This window comes from Periplaneta americana, chromosome 1 (assembly GCF_040183065.1).
Source record: "Periplaneta americana isolate PAMFEO1 chromosome 1, P.americana_PAMFEO1_priV1, whole genome shotgun sequence".
Lineage (NCBI taxonomy): Eukaryota > Metazoa > Arthropoda > Insecta > Blattodea > Blattidae > Periplaneta > Periplaneta americana.
The window spans coordinates 179560937-179576454 of NC_091117.1; the positions used below are offsets into that span (position 1 = coordinate 179560937).

Here is a 15518-nt window from a genome sequence, read left to right on the forward strand (position 1 = left end):
AATGGTAATTAAGACACTCATATGAAAATTATGAAACTCGCTTGCGCTCGTTTCATAAACAAACATACTCGCGTCTCAATTACTACCATTATAGGCTGGGATAATTATTTATTTTTATTTTTATTCGATGTAAACTGAGATACATAATGTTGTGGAGTCTGCAAAATACTAAACATTGTAAATAATAACCTAATGTAACCGGATTTCGAATCCATAACCGTACTTCTATCAAGCTCCAAAGTAAAGTCCAAAAACTAATACCGATAACATCCTAGCAGTTAAGTGTAGCAGTTCCATTTATAGCTTATTCTGCTCGACTCCAAGTTCCCACAGCAACAATTTTATTATAATTATTATACATTACATTCTAACGCATTACATTTCTGTGATATGGCATTGTGGTCAACCTTGCTGGATAGTCACGAATTGTTCGTCAAGTTGCTGTCCCTTCGGGCGAGCGTCGAGATGGCGACTTTGGATACATCACGCTCGCTTCCTACCAATTCTTCCGGATTTCGCCTTAACACAATCCCATTGTTTCCACGAGCCCAAGAGAAAACGTGTGACTCTGACATAGCCAAAGTTTTGTAACATTTCGAGCTAACTGCCACAGAGATTCTTGAATATTTAACAGGTAATTTCGAGTCGGCAGAACAGATTTTACTCCTTTCTTAACGTACGACCTCCAAACAGAACCTTCTTTAATGACTTCGTGTGTTATTTCAACTGCACGTTGCGTTACTTTCGTGTTCGGAAGATGAAAAAGGAAAACAAATACATAAGTAAAAAACAACCGACAACGAGAAAGAAAAATACACTTGAAAATTAATACTCATGGCAAATGTACACTCGAACTCCGATATACAGTCGGTTCGTTTACAACAAATATTTGCAATAAGACGATGACAGCACAAAATTATAACACATTCATTATTTAACGAATATAATGCTCCGAAACTGGAAATAGAGCAGTTATACGTAATGAATTATTACAGGCCTACTTGAAGTCGTGTGCACGTCTGCAGAAAATCAATTCATTTAATAATTTATGTTATACAATACAAAAGACTCCTAGACATAAAAAAAACTAAAAACTTTACACAAAGTTAAGACAGTTATTGTATATCTTTGAAAAATTGCACAACTCACATTTCTGAGCAATGAAAGAAATGGATACAACTATAAATAATTGAATAAGTCCTATTTCAAAATCAATGATAAAATGATGGATTATACAGACAGATGTGAAAAGAACACGCAGAAAACAAAACTAATGTATTCCGAAATTAATAGTCTAATTAAGGATCTACCAATTAGGAATCATTAAATAAGCAACGCAAGAAAAGACGAACAATTTTAAAAAGCCAGTAAGGCCTAGACATTATGGATGATGACCTTTTTGTCCAATAACAATGTCCTTAACATGTTTCTATGCACAAAGAATCGTTCTCTTACTGTACCAATGATGTCAACGGTGTTACAGAATATACTTTTGTGTGAGATCGTGCGTACTTGCTTTGTTTCCGCACAAAACCAATCCCCGGAAAGTCTAAAATTCCACATTCAGTATTCCCAACCTAATACACATAACAATTTCCCTCTTCTTACCGCTTAAGTGACATATTGATTTTACTGCTTCAGGCTTTTAACGATTATTTTTAGAGACGGTCAATATAGTAATAATTATAAATTGGAAACTTACCACTGCAATTTCATCTAAATTGCACTGTTAATTAATGTTTTTAAATATTTGCAAAAATTAAGTAAACTCTACAACTCCACTGAAGTTATTGCATTCGTGATGCAAGTAACATTAAGGAAGCCTGAAAAAATCAACAAGATTCCAGACTCATCATAGACTGGGGGAAAAAAAGACAGACGTATATCATGGCCTGCTGGAGTATAGTAAACACAGAAAACATTTTAAAGCAACAATGTTGAAGATAGATATTTTTGTTTTGCAAATTTGCCGTCATTGAACAGAAACCAAGATGGAGATTTCATTGCAACTAATTAGAAATTCCTCTTTCAGGTATTTAATAAACTATCTTCGCACAAAATAATGTACGATACATGAGCGGTATGTTTTCTTTCAATTCTCGGAAATTAAAAAAGCTCAACTACGTTTCGCTTTTTCAAACTTTTCCTCAAACATGAAAACTTCAACATACCGCTCTTGTAACGCACATTAGGTCTACTATTTCACGTGCAATGTCTTGAGACATATGAATGACAGCAGGTCTACATAGATTTCACAATTTAACCTGGCCGAAGTTTTAGCGTGTTTGCCCAATGGTTCAGGACTCGACTTCCAACAATGAAGTGTTAATATATCTGCATTCCACAAGACTTACAGAATATTACTTTTCTTACATGATGAGCGACATTGTGTCATGCTTACCACATAACGCACTTCTTGTGAATGTCCATTTTGAACAATTGGTTCATGATCTTCACAAGAACGACAGCGAAATGGGCCCAAAGGTATGGTGGCAACTAAGATCAAGAAGCAACATTTTTAATATGATGCATTTCACACAATATCGGTTCAATGGTTTTGACTAGGAAGAATTTGTGGCATTTCTCGAAGCAGTCTCTTGAAAAATGCTTGAAGAAAAACGGTGACTTATCGCAAATATATTCAAAATGAACATTCAACTATAGGCCTAATATAATTTGCTTAATAAGCCCAATTTTTTCACAGAAGAAATTTAACGAATTTTCTTTCAGGCAACGATTTTCTCAGATTTAAGTGCAAGAAATGCGTCCTTTGCCTTGTATATGTACTGCGACGATCTTGTTCCATATCAACCACATAACCAGAGAACGCCTATGCTTCTGAATCTTCAATGCTGGTTGATAATACCTATAGAAATGACAAATAAACAGGTAAAACTATTATTTTAGTAAATGTTTGCAATGATTTTAATCTATTTCACATTAACTTAGGTGAAATGACATGTTACTACTCTGTACAAATACACGAAACTATAAAATCGCGGCTACTGTTTAGTCCTATAGCTTCTTTGTCTTGTAGTTCTGCTTGAAGGCGCTTGCGTGTCCTTCCTGAAACTCTTCCTTGAAACAGCGAATTAAATTAATTTTATTTCCCACAGCATTATGAATATTATTACTACCTATTCCAGCATTGAAGTCTCCTGCTAGCAGTAAACGTATAATTATGTTATGTATATTATTCAAGGCATCTTGCAGCTGATTAAAAAATAATTCACTTACTTCCTTATTCAACCGCAGTTAAATTATATTTAACTCCAGAATTTGTAATTGATGATTGTGTTTTTATCGATTTATGAATTAAATCATTACATCTTGTTTCTACTCTCGATCAAGTTCTCACGATCATTTCTTTTCCTACTCTTACCAGATAAAGCTACGATTTCACCGAAGCTGCGTGGTCTTAACAGTTAAAAATACAGTCACATAAATTAACAAATGAAAAGTAAATACGCCTGGTCGGATCGTAGAAAGAAATGTTGCGGATCGCTAAACAAAACCAGATTAGTCGACGCAAGAAAGTGTGAAGCGTGTTTATTTTGTGAATACTCAAAACACGTGCGGATCTGACCAGCCACGTCCCACATCGCCAACAACAAAAAGAAACAGGACTGTCACAAAAACAGAGGGTCCATCTGGTCACGACTGCGTCCGTTAAATATTTACAGTGTCAACAAGGAACAGTAGCGATATTACATCTCATCAATTGTTAATCATACCAATTAATTATTGGCACTGCATCATCGTTAATCTGTGGAGAAAGCTTTCCTTGGATGGCGTACCAGTACCAGTGTATTTTGTTAATTAAAATTTCTATATAATAATCCTCGTTGCATTTTCCCTTCCTTTCTTTCTGCATTCGTTTAACGCATTCAGAGCCGTACAGAGAAACTGGTATGTATGGCCTTTGGTTTTAAAACATTTCAGTTGTGATGCTTTACAGTTCGTTTCAGGGTATAAGCCACAGTCGCATTTGTCGCATTTTGCTACTCGAATTCTAAAACTGCAACAAACTTTCAATATAAATGTGCAAAAATCCGACAACCACATTGGACTTCAGAAACGAAGATGGTAATGGAGAAAATGAAATCAGAGATGTGCATGAACTAATCAGTTCCGGAGAATCTGAATTTAAATGAAATACTAATGGCATGAGTAATGTTCAAAAAAATATTGAGCAATAGATGTTCAGTAATGGATTTCAAACAGTTGGTAGAATTCATATAAGTTTACAAGTTAAGCGAACAATTTCTTCTAATTGATTTATACAATTAATTCCATCGCATACTGTAAATAATTTACAGCAGCTAGGATTAATTGCATGAATCTTGTAAATACTGTAATTAGAAACCGCCTTTCAGTAAAAAGAGTTAGCACTCTGCTAACAGCAATCTTGAAGGGCCTCCTCGTAAAGAATTTCAGTGTTTAGAGTGCCCATAAAATAATGTACTTTAATGTGATGTAAATTCAGCAGTAGGCTAATTGATTCTAAACATGTCTTATAATTTACTTACATAAGTAAAGTATATCTAGAGTGTGAAAAGATGGATTGAAAGTAATAAAACTCCAAGAAACAAATTACATAACTTTTTGTTTCTGTATATCTTATTAATTTTATCTTTCTGTACAATTATTTAGAATATTGCACAAGCTTTTCGCTATTTGCACAAATATAATTTTTAATTCATCCATTTTTGCGACAATTATTTATTTTCTAGCTTAAACCCTGGTCCGTTTAGGAAGTGCTCTTCGAATTGCATCGCACTTTGCTTCATATATTAAATAATTACATATTATTACGATGTACCGAAGTACATATGACATTTCCGTACAGATATCTTTCGTCATCATTTGATGAAGGATGAATGGAAAAGAGAAAAATTCTCTCCGGCACCGGGACTTGAACCCGGGTTTTCAGCTCTACTTGCTGACGCTCTATCCACTAAGCCACACCGAATTCCCACCCCGACGTCGGATCGAATCCTTTCAGTTTAAGTTCCACCTCTTGGATTCCCTCATTTTTGACAAGTTTTACAACTTTAATAATCATTTTACTTGTATGCTATTACCAAAGCTACTGCATACGGCTAAACGATATCAAACTGAAACCACTTAATTCAAAGAAACATAAACTAGGCTTAACCTCATGTCGATCTGACAACTCTGAAACTGAAATAGCAATGCATTTTATTATGCAACGGGACAATTAAAGGTTAGCGTCACATCTTACCTTTGGAGTGCCGATCACCTGGCACACTGCTGTCCTCAACGTATGAAAGGGCGTAACCTGCTCTAACAGCGCCACAGCTGTTTGAACCCGCGGGGCTGTCAGTGGCGTTACGCTTGAATCCACCACTGATTCAACTCTCTTTGAAACAACGGCGGATTCTAGCAGTAACTTCTATGTAATTAGCATAACAATTAGTCAACTCTCTTTGCATCATGTGGGTATGGAGGAAAGGACAGAAAACATGTGTACAAGCCATTACAAACGCTGTATTATACATACCGACATGCAACGAGCGGAAAAACACTTTCTAAGCAATAATTCTACCACATTAGGTATGTGCTTGTGTGTTGTAATCCATATAGTGACTGCAAGGTCAACCCTCATGTCAATGTCGAAATACAAATATTTATAGGTAAGGTAGACATTCTTCTGGTTATGAATAGTTTAATATTTAGCAGAGACTCGCTTAGACTAGACTTTGAAGTAAGCAAAATTCAAGCCATCCGCATCTTTCAGAATAAAAATTAAAGATATCAGCACTTATAAATTTTCGGGCTCCACTAAGTTTTTAGTTCGTCGTTTTCTGTACAAGTAAGCTGTGATATATGTATAGATCTACTAGCCTATAGGAGTATTTGTTTGTTTTGGTGTTTGTGACAACAGAAAATTAATAAGAAGAGCGTGCATATCCTCTAGGAAGTCGAATCATCACACAGATATTTCCAGCTGGAGCAAAATACCGAGTTTTGTGTATATTAATAAACAGCAATACCGTGAACCTGAATCGTATAAAGAAATACAGAAACAGTGCGTTCTTTTTTTTTTTTTTTTTTTTTTTTTTTTATTGACGAGACTCTTGAATTCTTCACTCTCTCGAAAGACTGTAAGAGTTTAAAAATAATTAATTAGATAATTAGAAACTGAGTCTGTCCAATGACTACTAGCAATTTTATTTCATCTTGAACTTTTCACTCTTAAACATTGAGATATTGAAGTAGTTTAAGTGTACATGTACGCGATCGACCACAAATATTATCAGAAAATGCAGGCTCTAAATTTCTAAAATTTTATAAGGAAATGAACTCACAATTAGACAAAAATTACAAGGTACCACAACAAGACTTATTAGAACTTAAATGTCTGATAAAAGTATAAAAAAGGTTACTAATAATATTTATCAAATCACTTTTATCAAAGTATGAAAAAAAAAACGAAAAAATTCTGCTTTTACATTATTTGGTAATCATAACATTGTTATGGTCTCGCTGATATCTTTAATATTTTTCCTGCATGTAATAAACACTTATTTCTGAAAAGTAGACTACTCTCAAACATGTAGAGTTGTTCATTTTAATACAATTAATTTTTTATTTTTCCTACATAAAATATATTAAAATTTACATGATGTTTTGTGACCTAATTTTTCTATTTTCAAAGAAATGGGCATTATTGTAGTCTACCTCTTGCATAAATACATGTTAACTCAGTGTACAAAATTTCAGAATTCTACCTCTAATGATTGTGGAGTTATGAAATAGAATATGTGAAAATTTTCAAATTTTGGAAAATTTAATTTAAAGTAAAAAGTGAATTCTAAAAAATATTATTAGTAACCTTTTTTTAATACTTTTATCAGATATTTAAGTTCTAATAAGTCTTGTTGTGGCACCTTGTAATTTTTGTCCAATTGTGAGTTCATTTCCTTATAAAATTTTAGAAATTTAGAGCCTGCATTTTCTGATAATATTTGTGGTGATTCACGTACAATGAGGCGTATACTGGTTAAAGGGTTTGGGCTACCGCTGACCCTATTATTACACAAAATATATCTAACAATTACTTTAATTTTAATTACTATGGTAAAACTAATAATACAAAATTATTACATTATGTTATATTATAAACTTTTTCTTTTGTAATTTCCTTGGGCTACCGCCGGTAGCCCGCAAAATACGTCCCTGTCGTACATATACCCTTAAAATAATTAATTCGAAAACTGGGAACTGAGTTTGTCCAATTATGATTGGGAACAATTTGGTTTCAACGTAATTTTATTAATACATATTAAATTATCCAAATATTTTGTGTACAAGCAGGATATTAAATTGGAAGCTCGCGTTCCGTAAACAGCAAATTTATCAAAATACATCAATTCATACATCAAAATTTGTATTCACGTTTTTTTTAATAAGCGGTATCGAATATTATAGAGAATTTGCGTAGATGTTCTGTGCTAATGCGACAATCATCTTTGAGAAACGATCTGACGTGGTGAAGGGAAACATACATTTGAAAAGTTCGTAACACGAACTGCATACATGCAGTATATCTGGAAACTTTAAGGATCATTATAAATCACACTAACTTGAAAGTTATACGGTCAAGTTTAAAGAAACTTCTTAAGAGTCGGCAGTGTCATTTATCAACTTCACACAAGCACAATACCGATGTCAATATAAAGTCCGTGTTAAAAATATGCTGGCTGCATGTATGTTAATACGACACTTCATTTCAATGTACTTACTCTTTCCTTTGACGAACTCCGAGGACTTGTCTGCAAGAATAACGGTGGATGCCAGCGCTGCGGTGGACAAAACGAGCACCAGCCAATTGTTGCTTATTGATGCAATCATTGTCGCCACGCCTTGACAAACGAGTCAGTCTGTCCGTCACACAACAAACACGTCACACGAAACACAAGCATCAAGCAAATTATATCAGTGCAGCGAAAAATAAATTAAAAACCCATGCACAAACACATGCAGACATCTGAGCTCAATCTCTTCGAAACAGTCACATTGCAACGGACGACAGTGTTCTCCTCACACAGCCTCTGGATCGGGGGTTCGATTCCGTCGCGAGGTCCCCAGAGGGTTGGACGGCCGCTTTCCTGGGAGCGTGGCACCCCAGGTAACGGTGGCACGCCTCAGGTCGTGTTGCCATCCTAGCGCTCTGCACCGTTCACGAGGGGATCCTCCGGTGGTTCTGCCCCATGACGACGGCACCTCCACTCTGTAAGCAAGCAGGGTACCCACTGGTCAGCTCTCCGCACAGCCTTGCTGCAGGCACTCGAACAGGTTAGCGCCTTGCTTCGTACCAACGTTATTAATCAAGGTAGCGAGAAACGAGGAGAGGAGAATCCAGCCTCCGGCAAGGAGCTACCTGCCAGGTGGACGAGGGGCAGGGGAGGAAGAGGAGGAGTGGAGGGGAGAAGAGAAGAGAGGCTCAAAAATAAAGAAAACTAATGGAAGAAGGGCATAAGTATCCACGTGATCAAAGATTAGACGACTTCCCAAGTAACAACTTCATATATTTATTTACTCTTATTTAAATTATATTTGAAGAGTCCACTGCAAGAATGATGGATGTCACTTTCTTGTCGAAAATGAACCAAGACTGTTAATGCATAGCTTAAGACATATAGAATGTACATTCAGAGTTATATGGCATTAACACTGATAGTCATTGTCTAGTATTGATCGGAAAATCACAGTTAAGCTTTGAGCGCTAAGCATTTCAAACTTTCAATTGCTTCTCCTGCAAAATGTATTCCAAATGACATCCATCATTCTTGCAGTGGACTCTTCATATAGAATGTACATAGAGAGTTATATGGCATTAACACTGATAGTCATTGTCCAGTAATGATCGGAAAATCACAGTTAAGCTTTGAGCGCTAAGCATTTCAAACTTTCAATTGGTTCTCCTGCAAAATGTATTCCAAATGACATCCATCATTCTTGCAGTGGACTCTTCATTTATATTTAACTTTTCCCATATTTAAAATCCATTTACTTATTCATCCGTTTATCTGAACTGGGCACTTTATTATATGTTACTATGTAGCCTACGTTCTCATTGATTTACTCACAATGTTGAGTATCGGAATACTATTTCAAAATGGAAGGAAGGGGAATATTACTTCTACAGTTTGAAATAAGACATTCCTGATCTAAGAGAACTCTCAGAAAGCAGAGAATATCACTTTCAGAGACGGAATTCTTGCTCTATGGAAACTGACAAAGTGGAGAATATCACTTCAAGATAAGGAGTAGGACTACTGACCTAAGGGAACTGACAGAAAAAGTATGTCACTTCAAGGTAAGGAATTCCTGATCTAAAGTAACTGAGAGATAATAAAGAACATTACTTCAAGGCAAAGATGGTCTATGGTAACTGTCGGAAAGTAGAGAATATTACTTCAAGATAAGGAATTCCTGGTTTAAGGGAACTAACAATAGAGAAAAAACACTTGCAGTTAAGGAGTTCCTAGTCTAAGGGAACTGATAGAAAGTAGAGAATATCATTCAAGATATGAAATTCCTACTATAAAGGAAATGACAGAAACTAATATCACTTCAAGAATCTTGATCTAAGAGAACTGATAGAAATTAGAGAATATCATTCCAAGATGAGAAATTACTGGTCTAAGGGAACTGACAGAAAGTAAGAATAGACTCCGAGATGAGATACTGGTCTAAGGAAACTAAGTAGGTAATAATAAATAATACTTCAAGATAAGGAATTCCTAGTCTAAGGAAAATGACAGAAAGTAGATAAAATAACTTCTCTCTAACGATTTAACAATGCGACAAAGATTCATTTCCGTCACAATTGTGAAAAAATGAAGTGAAGAACTTAGACTCAGGTCATCTTTCGTCTCTTGTAAAGAATCACGATCTCCAAAATCTTCCTTACATTTTTTCCAGAAGTAGGCCTAGTTATGAAATAGGTATTGTCCAGGTATGAAGGTATGAATTGCGAGGGTGCTAGGAACAAGTGACTGTGCCAGTACTATTTCGCATTGTCTGTAATGAGGCGATATTAGCGATCCTAGTGGTTAGCAACTATCTATGGATGCATATTTACTACGTATTGAGCTACGATACTGTATATACTAGACTGTGCTTATACTTCCTTCTTGAAGTTGGGCGGTCTGAAGCGTTCTACCTCCGCTCAACTCCAAGATTAGCATGGAATGAAACCTCAGTCTGTGGTTGAAGAGCAATTATACTTCTCTCCTTCTCTGCCGGTAATGTTTACTTCTCCTGTCAGACATTATGGAACGAAGTATAGGTCTGAAATATTACCATTGTACTAATCTGAGCAAATAAATTTGTATTATTTTCCATTATCTGGAACTATAACAGTAGCAATAACAATACCAACAGTAATGTTGTGGTAGTGTGCAATATATTGTAGGTAGAACGCTGTAATAGGCTACATATTTACTATTTTGCTCATCCTTTTATATTATTTTGGTAATGTTCTTATGATTTCTTGTTTCTTATACAAGTTTAATTCCTTTTCTTCTTTCATTTTCAATAAGGTTCCTTATTTGTTATTTGTTGTACTAATTTAGATGTTTATAAGCTTAGGTACTGTTTTACTGCTGCTTGATGATCTAATTCTAATTATGCAGCACTATAAAATTTATACATAGTGCCTAAAGATAACACACTATTCATGTATAAATGCAGTGGCGATAGTAGCAATGATGAAGTATTAGCAATATTGATAAGTAGTAGCAATAGTAATTAAATGTTAGCAGTATCGATTATGGCGATAGTCCGAGTGTTAGCAATAGGCCTAATTGTAGTAGCAATGCAGTCGTTCAGCAAGTAGCAAAAATAGTAGACCTAGTATGAGAGATCGTATGCAATCCACTTTTCGTGTCTACAAAGATTTTATAGTCTTATTTAACGACGCAGCATCAACTAGGCCTACTAGGTTACTTAGCGTTGATGGATTTGGTGATTGTGAGGTGGCATTTGACGAGAAGAAAACGAGGATTGTCATAGATTACCTGACATTCACCTTATAGTTGGGGGAAGTGTCAGAAAAATCTAACCAGGTAATCAATCCAAGCAGGAATCGAGCCCACAACCAAGCGCATCTCCGACTCAGTATGCAAACGCGCTACCGCCTGAGCTACGCGGGAGGCTTCTATAAAGATGGAGCAGATTACAAAAGAGGGTACATAGGAACACGGTTATAAAACAAAAGAACTACCGGTACGTTATCTATTTGTTACGATATGACAGGTTTTAGTCACCTGCGCCGTAGAATACATAAAGGTTCATGTACAAAACTAGAAAATATGTTTTAAGTAAATCTTATTAGAAATGGTTCGTCCATCTGGCCCTATGACAGAGAAACCAGAATCTATGACTAGTAAGACAACTTGTTATATAGGGGAGATTTTAAGTGAAGTATCAGGATAGAGTCTAACAGACAAAAGGCAGTGACATCAGCACCCATAAGTTCAAAACACAGCCCACTAAGGATATGAAATAGGCCTAAAATACAGGCTATAAAAATACCTGATGCCTAGAGCCTAATGGGCAGAACTTTTGAACTGCCCGGAAAAAGTGGAAAGGCAATGTGGAAATGAAACAAGTTTCGGGTTCATCATCATTAGGTAAGAAACATCGCCGTATACAAGTATTATGCAATCAGGATAAGATAAAATTGCAAGAAAGAAATAATAACAATAATAATAAGTCTAATAGTAGTTTTAATAATAATAATAATAATAATAATAATAATAATAATAATAATAATAATAATAATCTGCGTCGGATAATTTAGCTCTCATTAAATCTTGACGTGTGTGAGAATTCTGAAGCAGTACTGGGCATAACAAGTACTAGTGGAGTCCTCAATTTCATCAGCATGGACCAAATCGCCGCATGTTGGGATCCTTACAGATTAGAACATATTAAGACACTGGAAAAGATTAAAAAAAAAACGGGCTCTCAAGTGTTGTCGGAAAAATTCACCATTAAAATGGGACACACTCACGGACAGGAGAACGCGAATTCGATTATGCGCACTGTTCAAAACATACAGAGGTGAGCCTGCCTGGAGACAAATAAAAAATAGGTTGCAGCCTCCAAATTACTCTTCAAGGAACGACCACTCATATAAATTGAGAGAAATAAGACAGAGGACGGACACTGGAAAGTTTTCTTTTCTCAATCGTACTATTAGGGACTGGAATGCTTTACCTGCAGACTTACTAAAGGCTTTACCAACAACCAAAAATGTATTTAAAAATAGGCTTAAGGACTTTACTAATAGACGGTAATTATACACAGTATTTAAATGGTGTAAATGATATTTTGTTATTGAAGTGTTGTGTCAGTGAAGTGTGTTGTGTAAGTGAAACGTGTTCCTGTCAGTAAAGCTTTATAGTTTATAGTGGCAGTGCAAAGTATTTGAACAGTGAAATGTTTTTGAAGTGTTAGTGAAATCAGGATAGAATCAGTGAAATGTGTCGTAGTTTCAGTGCAGTGAATGAGTTGACAGCGAAATGAGTGTAATGTTGAAAGGTACTTGTGCAGATATGAACATATCATTCTCGTGGTTTTAGTTCGAACTTACGTTTAAGATACAAATTAGATTTATTTTAAATGTTATTTTAAGTGATCGTGCTTAATTTAATTTAGGATATTCCCTGTTATTATTATTATTTTTGTTATTATTATTATTATTATTATTATTACTATTATTATTATTAATGTTAGTATTAATTATTTGTATCAATTATTAGTATTATTATTAATTGTATTTTTAATTAACAAGTTTATTATTGTCATTATTGAGTGTAATTAGTTACCACTGCCACCGGGTATATATACCCATTGCAGTGTGAATAAATACATATACATATACAAATACATGGAGAGAAACACACGCAACCCCGAGGGAATAAATTCCTAGAAATCTCATCAGTAAAGCCATAGCGCACAATAATAGCAGTAAATCAAGTATGAATAGAAATGACACCTAGAGAGGCAAGCAAAAGCAGATGACGGAGCTCTCTCTCTCTCTCTCTCTCTCTCTCTCTCTCTCTCTCTCTCACCAGTAACCATGACTGCGGTGGCACTTACGTTATTCGTGCAGTCCGGCCACCCGGCCAGCCGGCGGAGAGGCGACCAATAGCAACAAGTCTCCGTGGTTACAGCGACGGCGCGAATTTTTTCCAACATGTTTTCGAATCGTCACCGATGTTTCACTAAAGGAATTGGTAAAGAAGCCGGAGAGAGGGGGAAGGATCACAAGATAGAACAGGTGTTCGAGTGAGGGGAAGAAGGGGGTCTTAATAGGAAGATCAAAGCAGGTACATTACATCGGTCAGGTAACGGGGTGGACGTGGTGGGGGCAAGCAGACGAGACAGAATACTTAAGGGATGCTGTGGTACAGTTCGACCTTGCAGGACTGTGCAGTCAAGGTCGGAATGTGAAACAATCGCCCTCGTTTTATAGATCGAGCTTTTCTTTGTCCCCTCGGGACCAAGTGACCAATACAGAGCTCTGGTATTGGTTAGCAAGAAGTGACACAGTCCAACGCCCTCGATCAGAGTTGTTTCCTGTTTTTGGACATCAACAAGCAGGCCTACATTCTGCTCTACATGAATACCTCAAGTCTAATGATATCTACATTAAGCAAACACATTTCTGTGCATTGTTTCAAATAGCAGGATTGTATCTATTACCTTCACCGATCCTTTCCGTCCACATTCATGGGATTATAGATCAACATTACTCATTCACAAATAGAGACTCACTGATCAGTAGCTAGCAAGGTACAAACCCAATTATTATTATTATTATTATTATTATTATTATTATTATTATTACCACTACCACTACCACTACTACTACTACTCCTATTACGTAATTCAAGCAAGAGCCTCAATTTCTAAAGCCAAGAATGCCATGACTACACATTAGGGCAGACCTGCAGAACTGTAGCTCCTCAGAGCGACTGCCTTACTACACCTTCTTACCCCATCCACCTTTTCTACCAGTGCGGTCATAGCGTTCTAGTTACGCTCGGCTGCATCAACATTCATACAATACGCTATCAAGAATTACAACTGAACAGATAATAAAATCCTTAGAAACAAACCTTTTTTAAAATAAGAGAAAAATGAATGAGGGAAATAAATAAGTTAAGAGACATGTAAAATAAATTTTAAAATATGTGTGTGCATATAATGTAAGAAGGTCTACCTATGTATATATCGTCTATTAGGCCTACTAGTAAAGCCGATTAAGTCCTCTTTTTGTGTAAAATAAGTTAAGTACAGTCCCCGACTTATCTTTCCGTGCTCTGTTGTCTACTAAAATGAAATAAGTCCGAAATGTTGCATGCAGGCAACAAACCAATTATTTTATTTGAAGAATTTATTATGATTTTTCGTGCATTAATAATGTTTTAATTCCTATTTTTACAAAACTTGCATTGCTGCCTCCTTTTTCCCTCAACCCAATACGAGCAAATGCTGGGTAACTTTCGGTGCTGGACCCCGGACTCATTTCACCGGCATTATCACCTTCATTTCATTCAGACGCTAAATAACCTAAGCTGTTGATAAAGCGTAGTAAAATAACCTACTGCCTACTGGTCTTAACTGGTTTTACTAGTAATAGGACGATAATTTGTACGTTGATAAGTGTGTGATAGCTATATGACCGGATGTCAATGCTGTCATTCAACATTGTAACGCACTCCAGCCAAATAAATATATAAATGGATGGATGAATGAATGAGTGAATGAATGAATGAATGAATGAATGAATGAATCAATCAATCAATCAATGCACAATACGCGTACTGCAGTTTAAAGAGAACTGGAACATGACAAAATCTAAACTCGTGAAGAAATACTAATTCCAAAGGAAACGGGATTATGATTATTTTGTTCTTGAAGACGAAAAAATTGCCTGTTTACTGTGTCCCATCCAATTTATTTCTACTAGTCATTTCAATATTAAACTACATTTCAACAAAGCCCATATTAAGAATTATGGAATGCACAAACTTTCGGGTAAGTTCATTATTACGAACTGTATATATTGAATATTTAGTTATATACTGTTAAATTAAGGACGTCACTCGTTGTGTTCATTTTGAATTGAAATTAATAGTGACTTTCAAGGTTCATTACTTAAATACTATAAATTTATGTTTCCGTAGGTGATGATAGGAGGCAAGTTTTCGGAAATCTAAAGCAGGTTAGGCGCAAACAAATCTCAAAGAACCTGCCGACAGAAAATCTAGCATAATTGTAAACCTTGAAACGAGATAACGCATTATAAATACAATGAATTTATTACAATCCTTTTTGAAAATTACAGTGCTGCCACTGATGGACCTTGCACGAGCAGAAAATATAAACAACTCTACGCGGAAGTCGATCATCCCCATGAGAAGTGGAGTGAGGCTGACGTCATATTTCCCCTACTTACTGGTTCTGCAGAC

General features: G+C 35.7%; 1 protein-coding gene across 5 annotated transcripts in view; it reads right to left on the minus strand.

Moving 5' to 3' along the window:
* Positions 1-15518, minus strand: part of Egfr (epidermal growth factor receptor) — a 526694-nt gene that overhangs the window by 188648 nt on the left and 322528 nt on the right. For all 5 annotated transcript variants that reach the window (XM_069833346.1, XM_069833364.1, XM_069833326.1 and 2 more), the window contains one exon: positions 7770-8257. In XM_069833346.1, coding sequence (XP_069689447.1) covers positions 7770-7878 — 109 coding nt within the window. In that variant the 5' untranslated portion in view covers positions 7879-8257. The remainder of the gene's footprint in view (positions 1-7769; positions 8258-15518) is intronic.